This window comes from Arctopsyche grandis, chromosome 3, assembly GCF_051622035.1.
Source record: "Arctopsyche grandis isolate Sample6627 chromosome 3, ASM5162203v2, whole genome shotgun sequence".
Taxonomy (NCBI): domain Eukaryota; kingdom Metazoa; phylum Arthropoda; class Insecta; order Trichoptera; family Hydropsychidae; genus Arctopsyche; species Arctopsyche grandis.
In genome coordinates this window covers 3,313,480-3,330,062 of record NC_135357.1, presented here as the reverse complement: position 1 = coordinate 3,330,062, position 16,583 = coordinate 3,313,480, and the positions used below count along the sequence as shown (strand labels likewise).

Here is a 16,583-nt window from a genome sequence, read left to right as displayed (position 1 = left end):
TTGCGATTGCGAATATCTCGGTTCTTTCTAGTATGGCACTTGTGTTCTTGCTAGTATTTATAGTTCGTGTGATGGTTGGAATTTCCGGGTGCTAGATGTTCCGTGATGGAATGGTCGCTTTGTGCGGAATAATCACCAAATCGCTTTTTTTTATATAGCTTTGCACACGTATAAAACACTAGCACGCCTGATCTATGCTATCCCAGGCCAAAAAACCTTGTATTGATAGGTTTGGCATTTATCGATAATAATGATTCCCATATTTTAAGAGATTTAGGAGAAACTTGTCGAAAAAAACATGCTCTTTCACCACAGGAGGCCTAGAATGTACCCGTGCCGTACGATTCAGTGTGCTTGCGTCTTTATAGAGCCGTCGAAAAGTTGAGAAATCCTTAATGAGGTTTCATCGCTCAACGTAAGTATAGTCGAACCGATCCAAGTCTTACGTGAAATGTACTATCACATTCACCCCCCACTCGATCCGCAATGGCCAATTACATTTCGTTTCAGTTTCGCATTGTATTTTGGTCAAGAAATACAACATAGTTCGTGCGTATAATTTGACTCTTATTTTTTGTTAGTTTTGAGTTCGTGTTTCGTGTTTTGAAATATTCACATTAATAAAATTTTAATATAAAATACGTAAGTTGTTGATATTATTAATTTATTTATGGAATACGTTTATATTTTATATTAATGGAAATTCATATTTTTTAGACGATAAAAGTAATTGTCAACGTTATGTTATGGACGGCAAAACTTACAGTAATATTATTTAAGACCTTTCATTGAATTATATTGTAACAATATTATATAGATAAATAATAAATAATGTATTAAAAATAAAGAAATTATTTTACGTCAAATTATTTTACAACACGAATGCGACAGCATGCTCGGTTCTCGTAAGTCTACCGCTACATCAGATCGACTGTATTCCGTCAGCTTTTTTGCCCCACAAATTAAAAAATAAAATCTAGCGACTCGATCGATAGAAGCGAAACCTCCGACTTGTATGTAATTGTACTTCTCAACAGCGGTGCGGGGCAAGCACAATATTTTTGATTTTGATTTTTAAATGATTTTATTATTACTAAATTGTGTTCACAATACATCTTATATCTACTTTAATAGCTACTGATCTACTGATCATTTTCTATTTTACAATTTTAATTTAATTTTTTTAGTAATCATTAAAGGGCGGACCGGAAGCTTGCTTTTTCCAGGAATCGGGGCGTTTTGGGTCTATTTACAAAGCTAGAGTGCAAAAAAAAGGTTCTTCATCAAATTGAACAAAGCGCAGCGAACAATTAACATTGAACGGCACGCTTCCGGTTCTACTTCATAGTATTTATTATATTATTCTAATGTTAATGTACAGCATAATAGGAAAAAGAGCTCAAAACCTATATACATATGTATATATACAGTAAGATGCAGAGAAATCGCATCACTTTTAATTGTTCGATGTTTTCGATTTTTTTTTAATTACATGAAGCTATCTTGCTCTCGTCAGTAAAGATTTTAAGACATTCTCCCAAAGACATTAAAGACAAAGATTTTAAAGACATTCTCCCAATCATCTTAAGTCCAAATTTTGTGGAATTTTTCGCAGTAAAACCATCTTTTTCCATATAACTGCCGTTAAAAAGGGTTTAGGGTCACTAAAATGACCCGACCCGACTTACAACCTATCGAATATTTATGGGTTATTATAAAGCTAAGGGAATAAAAACAACACCCTGGGGCAAATTATGAGTTTAAAAAACTGTTGAAAATGTATGGTTTGAAGAAATTTCGGACGACATACTAAAAAAAGTCGTATTGTCCCAGCCGGCAGGTACCATCCCATCATAGAAGCAAGACAATTGTCTAGTAATTATTATATTACTATTTATTGTTGTCATATGTCCATTGCCTATGTATTTTAATTCATAGAAAAATATATACTGTAATATTATTTTAGCTAGAGACATTTGAAATACATATAAGAAAAATGCCCTATTTTGCATGTTTTTTTTTAAATTCGTATCTCGCCTTAATGTTAAATAGTTGAAATCAAATAATAAAACCAAAAAAACTTGTGTATAGCTTCATGTAATTAAAAAAAAACGAAAACCTCGAACAATTGAAAGTTATGCGATTTCTCTGCATCTTACTGTATGTATGTATATACTCAATATAAGCGTACGCCGATCAAAGAAAACTTCCGCTACTTAACTATATAGTTTACACACTTTTTAATTGGAAAATTCCAACCAAACCGACGACATTTTCCTAACAATGTTGACCGTTTGATTTGCGGGTCTAGTTTTTCACGCGTATAACTTTCCTTCAAAGCGCACTGTTTGCCTTCTTACAATTTTCTTTGTTAAGTATCACCTCAATCACGGATTCTCCACAGGGTTTGATTGCAAAATCAATAGCCCCATGTGTGTGTACTCGTGGACGAGGAGTGGCGTGTTGACTTTACAACGAATATATATATACATACCTACATACATACATACATACATACGTGAGTATGTACATAAACAGAAGAACGCATATCTTGGCGATAATACGCGAATTAATCCACTTTTCCCTAATTGGCGCGAATCTATTGACTTTTCTATTGAAAATTGTGTTTACCCACTCGTATAATGTATCAGATATGCATGTATCGATATGTACTATATTTACATATGCGAGCAAACCGTTCCAATGATCGTATCTTGCATACATATTTACTGCTCGTATATCCATACATACATGCTATGTATGTTACTTTACTCTGTTTCGCCGATTTTATTCGGTTATTTCGCCGATGCTGTGTTATTTGCGCCCAAACGTTCGCTGTTGTGACACTTTGTTTTGTGCGAGGGTTGCTCTAATAGGTTTCAGGTAAAAACACAACGAAATTAGGAAAACATGTCGAATTATATTACCCATGAGTGAAGTAAAAATATATATATGAGAGATAATGAGAACGTATAATGCAAATTTTATAAGATAGTAGCTGAACCCGACATTTGAAATTATAGCGTTGCAATGACACCAATTCCCGTTTCCGTTCCGTTCCCGGACATGCATACAACAAATGCTGAAAGTTCCATCATAATCGGTTCAGTGGTTTAGGAGCCTATTCGAGACACACACAGACATTCATTTTTATCGGTCTCCGTGACGAGACAGAATGTTAAATTACAGAAAACGCAAATATCGGAAGGCAAAGATAGAAAATCTTAATATAAATATATACTTAAATCAAAGATCTTAAGTCGAAAGATCAAAAAAAAAAATGGTGCATGGTAAACGGTACATACTCACTTAATTTGCGCGAGCAGGATACAACAGAAACAAGAGGAACAGGCTTTTCCTCCCATAATGTGCGCGCGCAGAATACGGGAGGAAAAGCATGTTACTCTTGTTCCTGTTGTATCCTGCTCGCGCAAATTAAGTGAGTATGTACCGTTTACCATGCTGTCTCGTCACGTAGACCCCATTTATATATATATATATATATATATATATATATATATATATATATATATATATATATATATATATATATATATATATATATTTATTTATTTATTTATTTTATTCTAAACAGACCATTGTGGCATAACAGGAATTCATAAAGCGCCACAATGGTCAAAAAATATAACACAAAAAAAAAAATAACAATTAAACATAAATTAATACATGACGAAAATAATATACTCATCAACTATACATAAAAAAATACATTTGAACATAAACATAAATACATCCATACATAAACATAAAAAATAGCATTTAATAATAACAGATTAAGTAAAAATATCAAATAAAAAATATAGCATAAGGAATGCCTTGCACCTACAGCCAGTTCCAATAAATATGTAAGAAACAACTACAAATACAAAACATCCCTGTAAGGCCCAAATGGAAGAGAGTTAATCAAAATTTCCCGTTCCCGTTGTATGAAGTGATGTTTGGAGCTCAACTAATGTCTCTTCAACGCCGTGTCGTCATAAACCAACTGGTAACGTGGCTACCAACGAACTCATTTCCTTGACTACACAATGGCGCTTCAAACTTTCGCGTCGGTAAAATCGTAATTACGAATATTATTACTAAGAGGTTTTTTTTCACAGTTTTTGCCGTTTTTGGCCTCCAATGATGAAAATTCATGTCTCACATAGGAGTTTTTTTTTTAAGTTTCTTCTACCTTTCTTAAATAATGGGAATTACCGTTATATTAAGATTTTAGCCGTGGGTGTCAGCACAGATTATGTTCGCTAGCTTTTTTTTACATGTGCAAAACTATCTAAAAAATACACGCGCATCTCTGTGTGGCTGCGTCCTTATTCAACTTAAGTCGCTTTACTTAAAGTAGTTACACACGTAACTGAATGTTTGACGAGCATGCATGATCAATCAATTTGCACAAGCACGCTTGTGTAAATTGATTAAACCCTAGTACTAGGATTTCTGATTTCCCGGGACACATGATATAGCTCAAAATCGTTCCTGGGTTAATTGTGTTCCTTTTGTTATTAAAATTTTTTTTAATAACAAAATTTATTTATTAAAAAAAAAATAACAATATATCTATGAACTGTAGTAGTACTAAAATATTTAAATGAGAACCCGAAAGCCTATTTCTAGATTTGGAACAAATATTTCCCGCAATGGAAAAAACTGATTTTATAGTTATAACATTGTTTTTTGTATGTATATTTTCTTTCTTTTTTAAATCGAAGCTATTTTTATTTACGCTATTTTTCGTTTTGCATTTGATAACTCCTTATATGATTCTTCATTCATCATTAAACACAATATTGTCTCATCTTCATTAGAATTTAAAAGACTTTTCTTCCATTGTGGAATCATCAATAAAAAAATTCGGGTGTGACCAACCCATGACTTTATCTATGTATTTGATGAATATAAGAAGGTTACAAAACAAAATTCGATATTGAACTGATGACTATGATAGCGATACAAATTGAGCGCAAATGTATGGAAACTTGCACAAAACAAAAGATCTACTTCCGGTTATCAGATTTTGTTCAAATTTTTTTTATTACTAAAAATCACTATCAGTATAATTATACTCATTAAATATCAAGAAAATAAAAATAATTTTAAAGGTCAAAATAAAATAATGAAATATTGTTTTAAAAAAAAATACTACTTCCGGTTTACAAATTCTGACCAAAACCCTACCAGCTCTAAGTTAGTACATAAAGGATAGAAATATAAATTTTCAGCTTAATATGTTCAGGGGTGCGGACAGAGTAGTGGGCACAACATTTTTGACCTTTCTACGAGGAAAAAAATCCCACTTCCGGTTCATTAAATTAAGTAATTTTTTTTTATTTTAACTTAAAATCACTATTTTTATTATACACATTAAATATCAAGAAGCTTAAAACAATTTTAAAGGTCAAAATAAAATAATGAAAAAATAATGAAATATTGTTTTTAAAAAAAATACTACTTCCGGTTTACGAATTCTGACTAAAACCCTACCAGCTCTAAGTTAGTACATAAAGGATAGAAATATAAATTTTCAGCTTAATACGTTCAGGGGTGTGGACAGAGTAGTGGGCACAACATTTTCAACCTTTCTAAGTGAAAAAAATCCCACTTCCGGTTCATTAAATTAAGTAATTTTTTTTCATTTTCATCAAATTGCAAGAAAAACAAGAATTATACTTGAATTTTTTTGTGACGAAAACACATGTTAAAGGGGTCGAAAAAAATAGTGGAAGAAAAATCGAACAAGAGTAAACTGCTACTTCCGGTTGACGGATGCTAACTAAATTTTATAATTAACTTGGTATTAAACTTAAACTTCTAGATATGAAATTTCAGTTCAATAAACCAAAAGGTTTCTGAAAAAAACATAAAAAACTTCGATTCTCTAGAGTAAAAGTACTGCTTCCGGTTCAGATAGAAATATTTAAAAAATATGAGGTTATAAAAATTATTATTTGTATTATATTTAAAAAAAATTTAGTCCGATTCAATTCTAGGTTTGGGAGATAATTGAATTCAAAAACTTAAAAAAAGAGGACACCTATAAGGCGAGGTACCATTTCCGGTCAACTTAAAAATTTGAAAAAATTTTAACGTCGTGTCGATAAGAATTTCAGTAACCGATACTAAGTTTCAGTTCGATAGGACTAACGGTGTTAAAAATATCCCCAAAATACACACCCACACAGACACATTTTTTCTAGATCATGAAAACGTGATCAGTGATCGATTCTGAGTTCGAATCAGTCAAAATCTCGAGTTCGAATTTTCGCATGATCACAAAACTTCATCTATTGTTACTACGTACATAGATAAAGTAAAAAGGATACACTCGCTTCATAATAGTTTCATCGTAATTCGTAGGATATACACTCGCCTTTATTAAACCATATAAAGAACGTTTTGATTGAAATATTTTTCCCGAGATTCAAGATAAAAATTCCCGGGACACGGGACAACCAAAAATTTCCGTCTTGAATCGACCCGGGCAGAAACTCTAGTTTATACTGTTGCGTAGGGGTGGGTGGAGGATCCAAGTAAAAGGCCAACAGTCGTTTCACAGCATTTATTGATGATTAAGGAGATACACGCACTGGCAGTGCTCAGTCCAGAATGACCTGATATCGCCTACGTACCGCCTTATAAAGGGTAGATCTCTCAGGACGTCTAATCTGTTTACCTATTGTATAGTCACGTATTCGGATATGTATTCCCCGTACCGATTCTGAGAAAGGACTAATAACGGTCATTGTTTAGCCTAAATGCACTTAGAGTCCAGATATAATCCTGGAAGTAAGTGCAAGCACTTAGTTAATCCGTTAACAGATATCCGTTGGTCCTAAGTGCAGCACTTAGTTAATCCGTTAACAGATAACCCTTGAACGGTCACATAGTCTCTGGGATTCTATTCGCTTAATCCGCGGCGTACGTAACAATACCATTGCGTCTGGTACTAAGGCATGCTTGTACAAAATAATTGATCATGCATGCTTGTCAAGCATGCAATTACGTGCATAATAGTTTATATAGTTTAACTTTATGAATATCAAATCGCTAGCAAAAACATTCAATATGTGTACAAACATACTAATGAAACTGGCCAAACTTGGATTTATTTTCAATCTAATAGAATTTTGATCGTTTGAATTGCATCTTAAATTGGACATGTTTGAAATTTTATCATAGATATCGGTTTAAATTTGGCATTAGTTCTTCAGAAACAGGTTGTGAATATTGATAGTGTGTGAAAAAAGCATGTCGCCAAACCTCGCTTCAGACTATTCTCGTTCGATCGACGCGAGAGTATATATCTAGTTCTCACAGAATTTCAATGTCAGCGATTGGTAAACTTTTTATAAACTTGGACGGCTGCATATTTGCAACGAACTATGTATTTGCTTATTCAGAGCGCGGCACGAAAACTATTTGCAATTCTGAAAGAAACATCCAGAACAGACGTAGCGAATCGACGACACGCGAAACGAACTTCATTGATCAATTCCCTCATCCAATATTGGATCTCGATCTAGGGGTTCCAAAAACCCTCCCGAACGAAAAAGCCGGTTTTCGGCTATTTTACAAATAAAAAGCCGGTTGACCAACTTTCATCGGTTTCAGAAAATTTCGATTTTTAAATTTTATATCGAACTAGCTGGACCCGGCATGTGTTGCAATGCCACAATAACGCATGCAATTCCAGTTCCCGTTCTCGTTCTTGTTCCCGTTCACATTTGTCGGAAAAATGCAGGTATCGAACATATTTGAAATTATTTAATTGTTTGTTTATTTTACCCTAACAACGCAGGTCGTGACGCGAAAACATTTGAAATTATTGAGTTGCAATGCCACTCATTCCCGTTTTTCCCGTTTTTGGGCGATTTTTTTTTACATTAAGCTTCCCGGACATGCATACAATAAATTCTAAAAGTTCCATCGTAATCCGTTGAGTGGTTTAAAAGCCTATACGAGAGAGACAGACAGACAAACAGATATTCATTTTTATATACGTAGGTAAAAAAATTGTAAATATATATTATATTATGCAAAAAAATAATTGCTTATAAATTAAATTGAGTTATAAACTTTATGAACTTTCATATGATCATTAATACATATATGTATATTATTATTAAAAATATCACAGCCGTAAAATGGCAGATCCTGAATATGCACAAATAATTAAATGATTTAAATAAGCTACTATCAAGAAGAAAAACTCAATTATGGAAAACCCAATTTGCCGAAATTCTGAAAGGCCTTGTGTAGGTTATTGAAACTACTTTCAATAATATTTGATTGGTTTATGACCTGGTCTTCGTCCATTACTATATCTCAAAGCCACCGCTAAGTACCGTACCTTTTTTGTTGTTGTTCAAAGAAATATATACGCCTATTCCCTAAGAAAGTTTGGTCCGATACATAATTTTTTTTTGATCTTTCATAGAAATTTGACATTCATAGTTGTTGAAACCTTAAAAAGCCGGTTGATCGAGCCAAAAACAGCCGGTTTTTCAGTTTCGGTTTAAGCCGGCTTGCCCTAGTCTCGATCAGATGCCTCCAAAAGCACATATCATCTTCCGTTCCTACTGGAACCTGCTCCCAACTTTCCGCAGTTTGAGCTCATCTGAACTTTTGAAAACTTGAATAGCTTGACCACCTCTGATGTGTCGTAAGAGTTGCAAAACAAGCATCGCGTACAATGTCATGGAAGTTTACTTTAGCTGCATTAGAATCATCAGCTCGGTTCGTAAACTTCGCACGTTCGTTTCTGCTATACATTCAGATTGGACTTGACAAGGAATTGTAAGTAGGAAATTCTCACGCATCTACTAATTTAACATTGGATTCGCCAAAGCCGGAAATTGTTATAACGGCTCTGCGGACAATTTGCTTAAAACCAACAATGCCATACTCGTCGGTGTAATCTCATTAAGATTATACACAAACATAAGTATACGTATAAAAGGTATATGAGGTGCAAAAAAAAAGCAAAACTAGAAAAGTAACAAACAAAATGTTAAATTATGTAAATTAAATCAAGGCTGGTACTCCCGTGTACAAAAAGTCCTGTGTTTAGCAAAAATAAAATACAAAAATTACACAGAAAAAAAAACTTCTGTTTAGACTTTTAGAGGACATAACGGCAACTGGTAATGTATGCAACGATCGTTTTGACTTGCCCGTGTCGAATTTTTTTCAGAGGTCATTCTGAAAAAACTTCAATAGATTCTGAACCTTATCAATTCTGATCACGTCTGCTGAATGTTTTTGTTTTGGCAAAATTATTTGCGTAACATACATAGCTAGGTCAAGTTAAGCCAGTTTCATTAAGGTGACTGAATAAGGCAGACATTTTTCTCTACTATTCATTTTTTTTTAAGTTTATGATTTTTTATCTAAGAGAGTATCTCCTGCTCGTACAGTTCTTTATCAGATGGCTCCTATTCGTTATTACTAATTCGTTTAGTTCTCCTGCTTCTACGCGGTAATACGTCATGCCCGTCGTTGCTGGAACAGTTGGGACTTTATGTCCCTAATAACTCATCAGATATTAGGTAGACATCATCATTTGATGGTTGTACCTCCTGCTCGCACACTTCATTATCGAATGGCTCCTATTCCAAGAGCAATTCGACTTCTCAATGAAATCGTTGCCGCCGAGCCTGAATGTGATATTTTCCACCTCAGTGAGCGTAGGTTATCGCAGATTATTTTAACCGATTTGTCTGGTAGCCTGCGCTCATCATTATTTTCACAATTGAATGTGATGTATGAGTGGAATTTTGATCTTCTCTCTTCCATTTGGGCCTCGCAGGCATGTTTTGTATTTGCGGCTGGTTTTTATATATTGGTGCTGGCTATAGGTGCAAGACATTGTCTACTTTGTATTTTATTATTTGACATTTTTACTTTATCTGCTGTTATTATAACGCTATTTTTTATGATTATGTTTAAATCAGTGACGTGCGGTAAAAACCTCTCTGTTTTTATCACACAGCCTTAGTTACGTGTGCGCGAGCAGGATACAAAGAGAACAGCCTGTTCCTCTTGTATCCTGCTCGCGCACACGTAACTAAGGCTGTGTGACAAAAACAGAGAGAATTTCACCGTACCCCTCTGGTATAAATTTATTTTTTGTCTGTGTATACATACATATGTATATATTTTTATTTGTCTCATCCCTCTGTATTTTTTCGACCATTGTTTTGCATTAGGGACTTCTGTAATGCCACAATGGTCGAACCTTAAACTTAAATAATAGAAACAACCGTCTAATCGCATTAATTACGATTTAGTTGGTCTGTTTTGCTACTCTTAGGGCGAAAACACACTGAATAGTACGGAATGTCAAGTCCTGAGCTCCACAATGTGACAGTGGATGTTCCCCAAACCGAATTCGGGTGTAGTTGCACGTGCAGAGTGCATATTTTATTTATTTTATTTTATTTTTATTTTATTTTATCTTTAATTTATACCAGGAAGGCCTAACAGGTAACCCCAAATATATAAATATAAATATTTCTCCTACATTCTCCTTCAAATATGGGATTCACCTTTATCGATCATTGTCGAGCAAGAATAAAATATCACCGAAAACACTCCAGGGGGTGATTTTTGGGACTGTGTACCATGTATATGGGGGCAATTGGATTATTAGTTAATCTACTTCTTAATCTACTTTATTGATTCTTAATCTACTCTCTTCCATTTGGGCCTCGCTGTGATTTTATTTTTTATTCATATTTTGTTTTATATTATTTTATTTTTTCTTTCTCCTTTGTACATTTTTATATACTATTTTAATTTTGCTCAGTGTAAACAAAGAATGGGATTTATGGATTTTATTTTTAATTTTTACACTTTTGTTATTTTTTTTTCTCTCTGAATGATGTATTATTTTCCTTTTGTTACTTTTTTTTTATTATTTTATTTTACCATGTTTTCTGCTTTTGCTTTTTTCCTTTATTTACAGTTTACTTGTTTTTATATCATGTTTTTATATCTTTTTCAAATGTAGGCCATTGTGGCGCATTAGGTTCTTCCTGTAATGCCACAATGGTCCAAAACTATTAAATAAATAAATAAATTAGTCACATTGTGATCGCCCAATTTTTGCCATGAAAATCGCGAATACGGAATATTTGGCACTCGAGTTCTCGTTAGTATGATAGTTATCGTTAGTATGATGGACTTTTTGGCTGCCAGATGTTCCGTTATAGAGATTTTAGTGACTTTCGGGCGAGCGCTTTGTGACCAATAATCACCGAACCGTATATGGGCTAGGAGTATTTAAAAATATCTAAAAAAAAAACACGTACCACTCAGTTTGTTTTAACATAGCACATAGCGTAGCCACTCTTACGAATGCATATTTTTGGACATTTAACACTGAAAATAAACAAATTTCAAACTATCCAATCTTATCCTATCTTTTAAACCGGTATACCGGTATTGCAATCCCTAGTTCGTAGTCACAGAGTGCAAGGGAGAATGTCTTGAGAGAGAAATAGAATTCTTTACATTGAAATTTAACGATATTTACTTATGTTTTCAGATGGAGAAATCCAGTAAGCTTGGCAATCCACGCACCAGGTACGGATCTTGCCGCCGCCGCAAACTGCATCCGATACATGCGAGATTGCATGAACACCGATCTCGTCAAGATGTATGCTACCTTTCACGTGTTCTTCAGCACCAAACATATCCCTAAGCAGGTGAGATTTCCTCTTTCTCACAACACGTATACATTATTACAATATGGTAGAAAGCGTGACAGTAATATGCATATAACACATCGATCTGTATTGGATTTCAGATTCCGAACATGAAGAAACTACTCACCGAGCAGTACAACTGCTCCTTGCCTGCGCCGTACAAGGTGGACTCCAACACTTTGTATAAGACCCAGAAGAAACTGCTGTATCCGGTCAACGTGGGTCGGAACATAGCCAGGGAGTCGGCTCTGACGCATTTCGTCCTGGCTTCTGATATTGAACTGTATCCTAGTCCTCTGTTAGCGGAACGATTCCTGAACATGATCGCCAGGAATAGGCCACCGTTGAACATGACCAATCCTAGGGTGTTCCCGTTGAGCATATTCGAAGTCGAAGGCAATCAGACGGTTCGCTTTTCAATATATTTTACAAATATTATATATGCTAATTCAACGGGTGGTTTGTAAAATAATTGTGTACATAATGTGCGATTTTTAACCCTTTGAATGCTGACTAACGCCGATCGGCGTTTTGCCAACAAGTCCATGGGCCTGAAATACGCTGATAGGTAGAGGTAGGATAGTCACAGTGCTATCCATTGTTCGGCAAACCTTTAACAATGCATTTACAACCTTTGAACAATCCACGGCCCCCTCAGGCTCCGGTGACTACTGATAGGCGTATTTAGCCCATGTTGGAAACAATAACTTACATACTTTAATGCTAGCTAACTCCCATATGTCGGTAAGGGGTCTACGTGACGAGACAGAATGTTAAATTACAGAAAACGCAAATATCGGAAGGCAAAGATCGAAAATCGAAAGATCGTAAGTCGAAAGATCAAAAAAAATGGTGCATGGTAAACGGTACATACTCACTTAATTTGCGCGAGCAGGATACAACAGGAATAAGAGGAACAGACTTTTCCTCCCGTATTAATGTGCGCGCGCAGAATACGGGAGGAAAAGCATGTTCCTCTTGTTCCTGTTGTATCCTGCTCGCGCAAATTAAGTGAGTATGTACCGTTTACCATGCACCCTTTTTTTGATCTTTCGATTTTCGATCTTTGCCTTCCGATATTTATGTTTTCTGTAATTTAACATTCTGTCTCGTTACGTAGACCCGTCGTTAAGATATCAAAGTCGATAAGATATCAAAGTCAATTATGTCAGGCCGATGATTCACACGGAATTTAAGTTACCGAAATTTAGACTATCGATATGTACATATTATATACAAACATACAAACGTACAAATAAAATTTTTCAAGTATATCTACATGTACATACATATACATTTGGCCTGGTCAGTAAGTGAATTCAAATGCTTTTGGTCAGTTATTATAACATTATAATTGGTACTTATTAAATTCGTCTAGATAGTTACTGACCAACTGTAGTCAATAACTAACCAAAAGTTTAGTTCTAGTACAAGTATGCTATATGTAATACATATATGCACGGGTGACCGTCACCGCACCGAATGTTAAAAAGTCGAAAATGTTCGTTTACCATGCATACATATGAAAAACGGTTGGTATATATATCAGTGGCGTGCGATAAAACTCTCTCTCCCCCTGTCGTACATCCTCACTTAATTTGCGCGAGCAGGATACAACAGGGACAAGAGGAACAGGCTTTTCCTCCCGTATCCTGCGTGCGCACATTAAACAAGGCTGTATGATAAAAAGAGAGATAATTTCACCGCATGCCACTCACATATATTATATACATATACATAGTACCGTTCACCATGCACCCTTTTTTTTGATCTTTCGACTTAATATCTTTCGATTTTCGATCTTTGCCTTCCGATATTTGCTTTTTTGGGCTTTTCACTTTCGGTTCCGTGAGGTAGGCCCTTATCAGTTTGTTGAAAGATAAAGAATAAATGAATAAGTATTTGAAAAAAAAAAAAAAATTAAAATTCCAACAATATGTACCTTTTTGAAGTATTTTATTTATCTTCATATCTTATCAATTACTTTCGAAATATGACTAACACTCTGAGTCAAAGCATGTGCTATATTTTTGCTACGATGTTTAGCACAATGTTTTGACAACCATTGAACGGAACCACAATTTTTTGGTTCCTTTCACTGTCATAGAGTTACAGTTGATTTAATTACTACACAGGTGCCAAATACGAAAAATGAACTATTGGATTTGCTCAAGCGAGGATTGGCGATACCGTTCCACAAGAAAGTGTGTTCCGGATGTCACAATGTGCCAAAAAGTAAAGAGTGGATGCACGAGAATGAAACGCAACGTTAGTATCATATAAACTAGTACCGTCGACATGCAACGAAAATCCATTAAATGCATGAACTGCAGCTATGGATTTTCATTGTATGCCAACGATTATAATCTGGTTTATTTATTATTAGACTTGTGTAACGAGGATTTGATTTTCATTTATTTTTTTCAGAGCTTGATATATTTCACATAGGCAAAAGAATAGGAGCGTTCGTTCATTGGGAGCCTATCTTTATCGGAACCAATTTTGAGCCGCTATATGATGAAAGACTGAGCTGGGAGGGCAAAAGTGACAAAATGACACAGGTATTTTATCAGAAATATTTATATTCTTTATTTGTTAGATACATACATCATATGTGCCATGACAGGAATCATCCCAAGGCGACATATATGGTTAGATTATTTTTGTACATACTAAATAATCTAACCAAATATGTACATAGTACTAACAATATTTCAAACAGTATATAGAATACAATAGAGACATCAAAAGCAGTATATATGTAGAATACAATAGAGACATCTATGGACAATCAACAAAGTTTTGATACATAGCAAATTTTGTGAGAAATACATTATGTAGGGGGCATTTTATAAGATTCAACAAATTCGAGATGCTAATGACTTGAATTTGCGAGAAACTGGTGAGGATACGGATTTATTGGATCCGTCTCAATAATTAAGCTAGAGAAATCGGAAAATTCTAACAGGAGACGGTCGATCTGTGTTTTTATTTCAACAACTCCAAGACCTAGCCCGCAGTGTATTTGGCCAGTGCACTATATAGTATTTGTCGAATAGTTGCAAATCCTATTAAGGAGTAATATATCATACTCGAAATACTTTTGCATTTTTTTAATCTGTCTAATCCTCTATTTTCAGGGATATGCACTGTGCGTGATGGACTACGATTTCATGATCTTGAACAACGCATTTCTTGTACATCGACCGGGTATCAAAACCCTGACGAAAGACGATCGTCGAGCTCGTCTCGCAGCCAAGACGAACCAGCTCATACGACGTATCATATTCCCCGAGCTGAAAGTCCTCTACGGAGTGAGAAAAGGCTGCGCCGTATGATCAAGGCGAACTTTAGGCTAGGTTACACCATTAACCTTACCTAAAGAGTCTGTTACGATACTGTAAATACGCGTAGAGTGAATTTTTAAATGTAGACTGTGTGTGTGTGTGTGTGTGTATGTGTGCGATTGACACTTTAAAAATTAATTATAGGGATGCCATAACCGTACGGTGTGTTGAACAAAAATAATTGTATTCAATTTGAGTCCATCCAAATTGTGTTAATGAACAAATTGTATGTATATACTTTTAAGGTGTAGTGCAGCGTTGCGCGTAGACTGCATACTACCGTAGCGCAAATCATAGTTTACGTTTATTACGCAAGTCTGAAGTGTTGCATTTAGTCCAGTCATATTATACTACAGTTGATGTGTATGTGTGTGTTTTTTTTTGTTTTTGTTTTTACTCTTCTTACGTGTTGAAATTTGCATCTTGCATTTGCATATTGTATTCAAATTGCGAGAAGAGTATGCGCGGTTCAACGGCCGCAGTAATACGTCCATTAATTATTTCAAATCGATGCATGTAGGCTTGGAAGCGTAACTAGCGCCACCCTTTTATCAAGATTTAGCCAGTTTGTATGCAAATTTCTTTACGATAGTTACGCTACTGATTGTATTATCTAAAAATATTAACTAGTCGATAAATATGAAGACAAGTCTTAACTCACTTTTCTGCTGAAAGTCTGTAATGTATTTTTTTTTTTTTTTTGGAATGTAATCTTCAGTGAAAAGCCTTATTTATAAACCTTTATAGATTGCGAAAGCATATTTCAAAGTGTTCATGTTTGTATAAAAAAAAAATGATAACGGCGATTCTTGTTTTATCCTAAAATAATTTAGTACTGATGAAAATCAATAGATGTCACTGAAACATTTTTTAATTGTGCCTACTTAGTGCTTCGTTATCTATATACATACGTATTCATAAACTTTTATTTCTATTTTTTCATCAACGTTTATGTAATAATTATTAATAAGATGAAAAATATTTTAGCTAAATTTTCAGGCACATTATTGTTTTCTTGAAATAATTGATATTTTTTTCCTATAATTTTCATTTGTTCTTTTTTTTTATTTAAATACAAAACAAAAATTCATCGCACTGAAGTGTTGTAGAAAATAATTATATATATAAAAATTGTTTGTTTTCATGTTAGAGAATCATTAGTTTGATAAGAGTGTATAGAATATATAAATAATATTAATATATATACATAGATATTGAAATATAATTCATAAATATTTTCGTGTATTGATTGTATACTATTAAATTATTTTATCGTAATAATTGTTATTATGAAAATGTGCCTCACATTATTTATATATATATAATATTATATATTATACAATTTATACGATGATGTGTATAATTATTACATATATATAAATATGTATAATATAAATTTTTTTTGTCGTGTACGTACATGTGTGCTGTAATATAATCATGTATTATATATATATTATTAAATTATTATTCGGTTAAACTGAATTTATAACGGAGAGGTGCGTATATTGTA

The 16,583-nt window shown here is 34.0% G+C and overlaps 1 protein-coding gene across 2 annotated transcripts in view; it reads left to right on the top strand.

Annotated features, from left to right (window-relative positions):
- LOC143909758 (beta-1,4-glucuronyltransferase 1) overlaps positions 1 to 16,143 on the top strand; it is a 123,789-nt gene extending 107,646 nt beyond the window's left edge. For both annotated transcript variants that reach the window (XM_077427923.1, XM_077427924.1), the window contains 5 exons: positions 11,567 to 11,726; positions 11,828 to 12,133; positions 13,862 to 13,994; positions 14,154 to 14,287; positions 14,867 to 16,143. In XM_077427923.1, the coding sequence (XP_077284049.1) occupies positions 11,567 to 11,726; positions 11,828 to 12,133; positions 13,862 to 13,994; positions 14,154 to 14,287; positions 14,867 to 15,064 (931 nt within the window). In that variant the 3' untranslated portion in view covers positions 15,065 to 16,143. The remainder of the gene's footprint in view (positions 1 to 11,566; positions 11,727 to 11,827; positions 12,134 to 13,861; positions 13,995 to 14,153; positions 14,288 to 14,866) is intronic.
- The last annotated feature ends 440 nt before the right edge of the window (positions 16,144 to 16,583 follow it).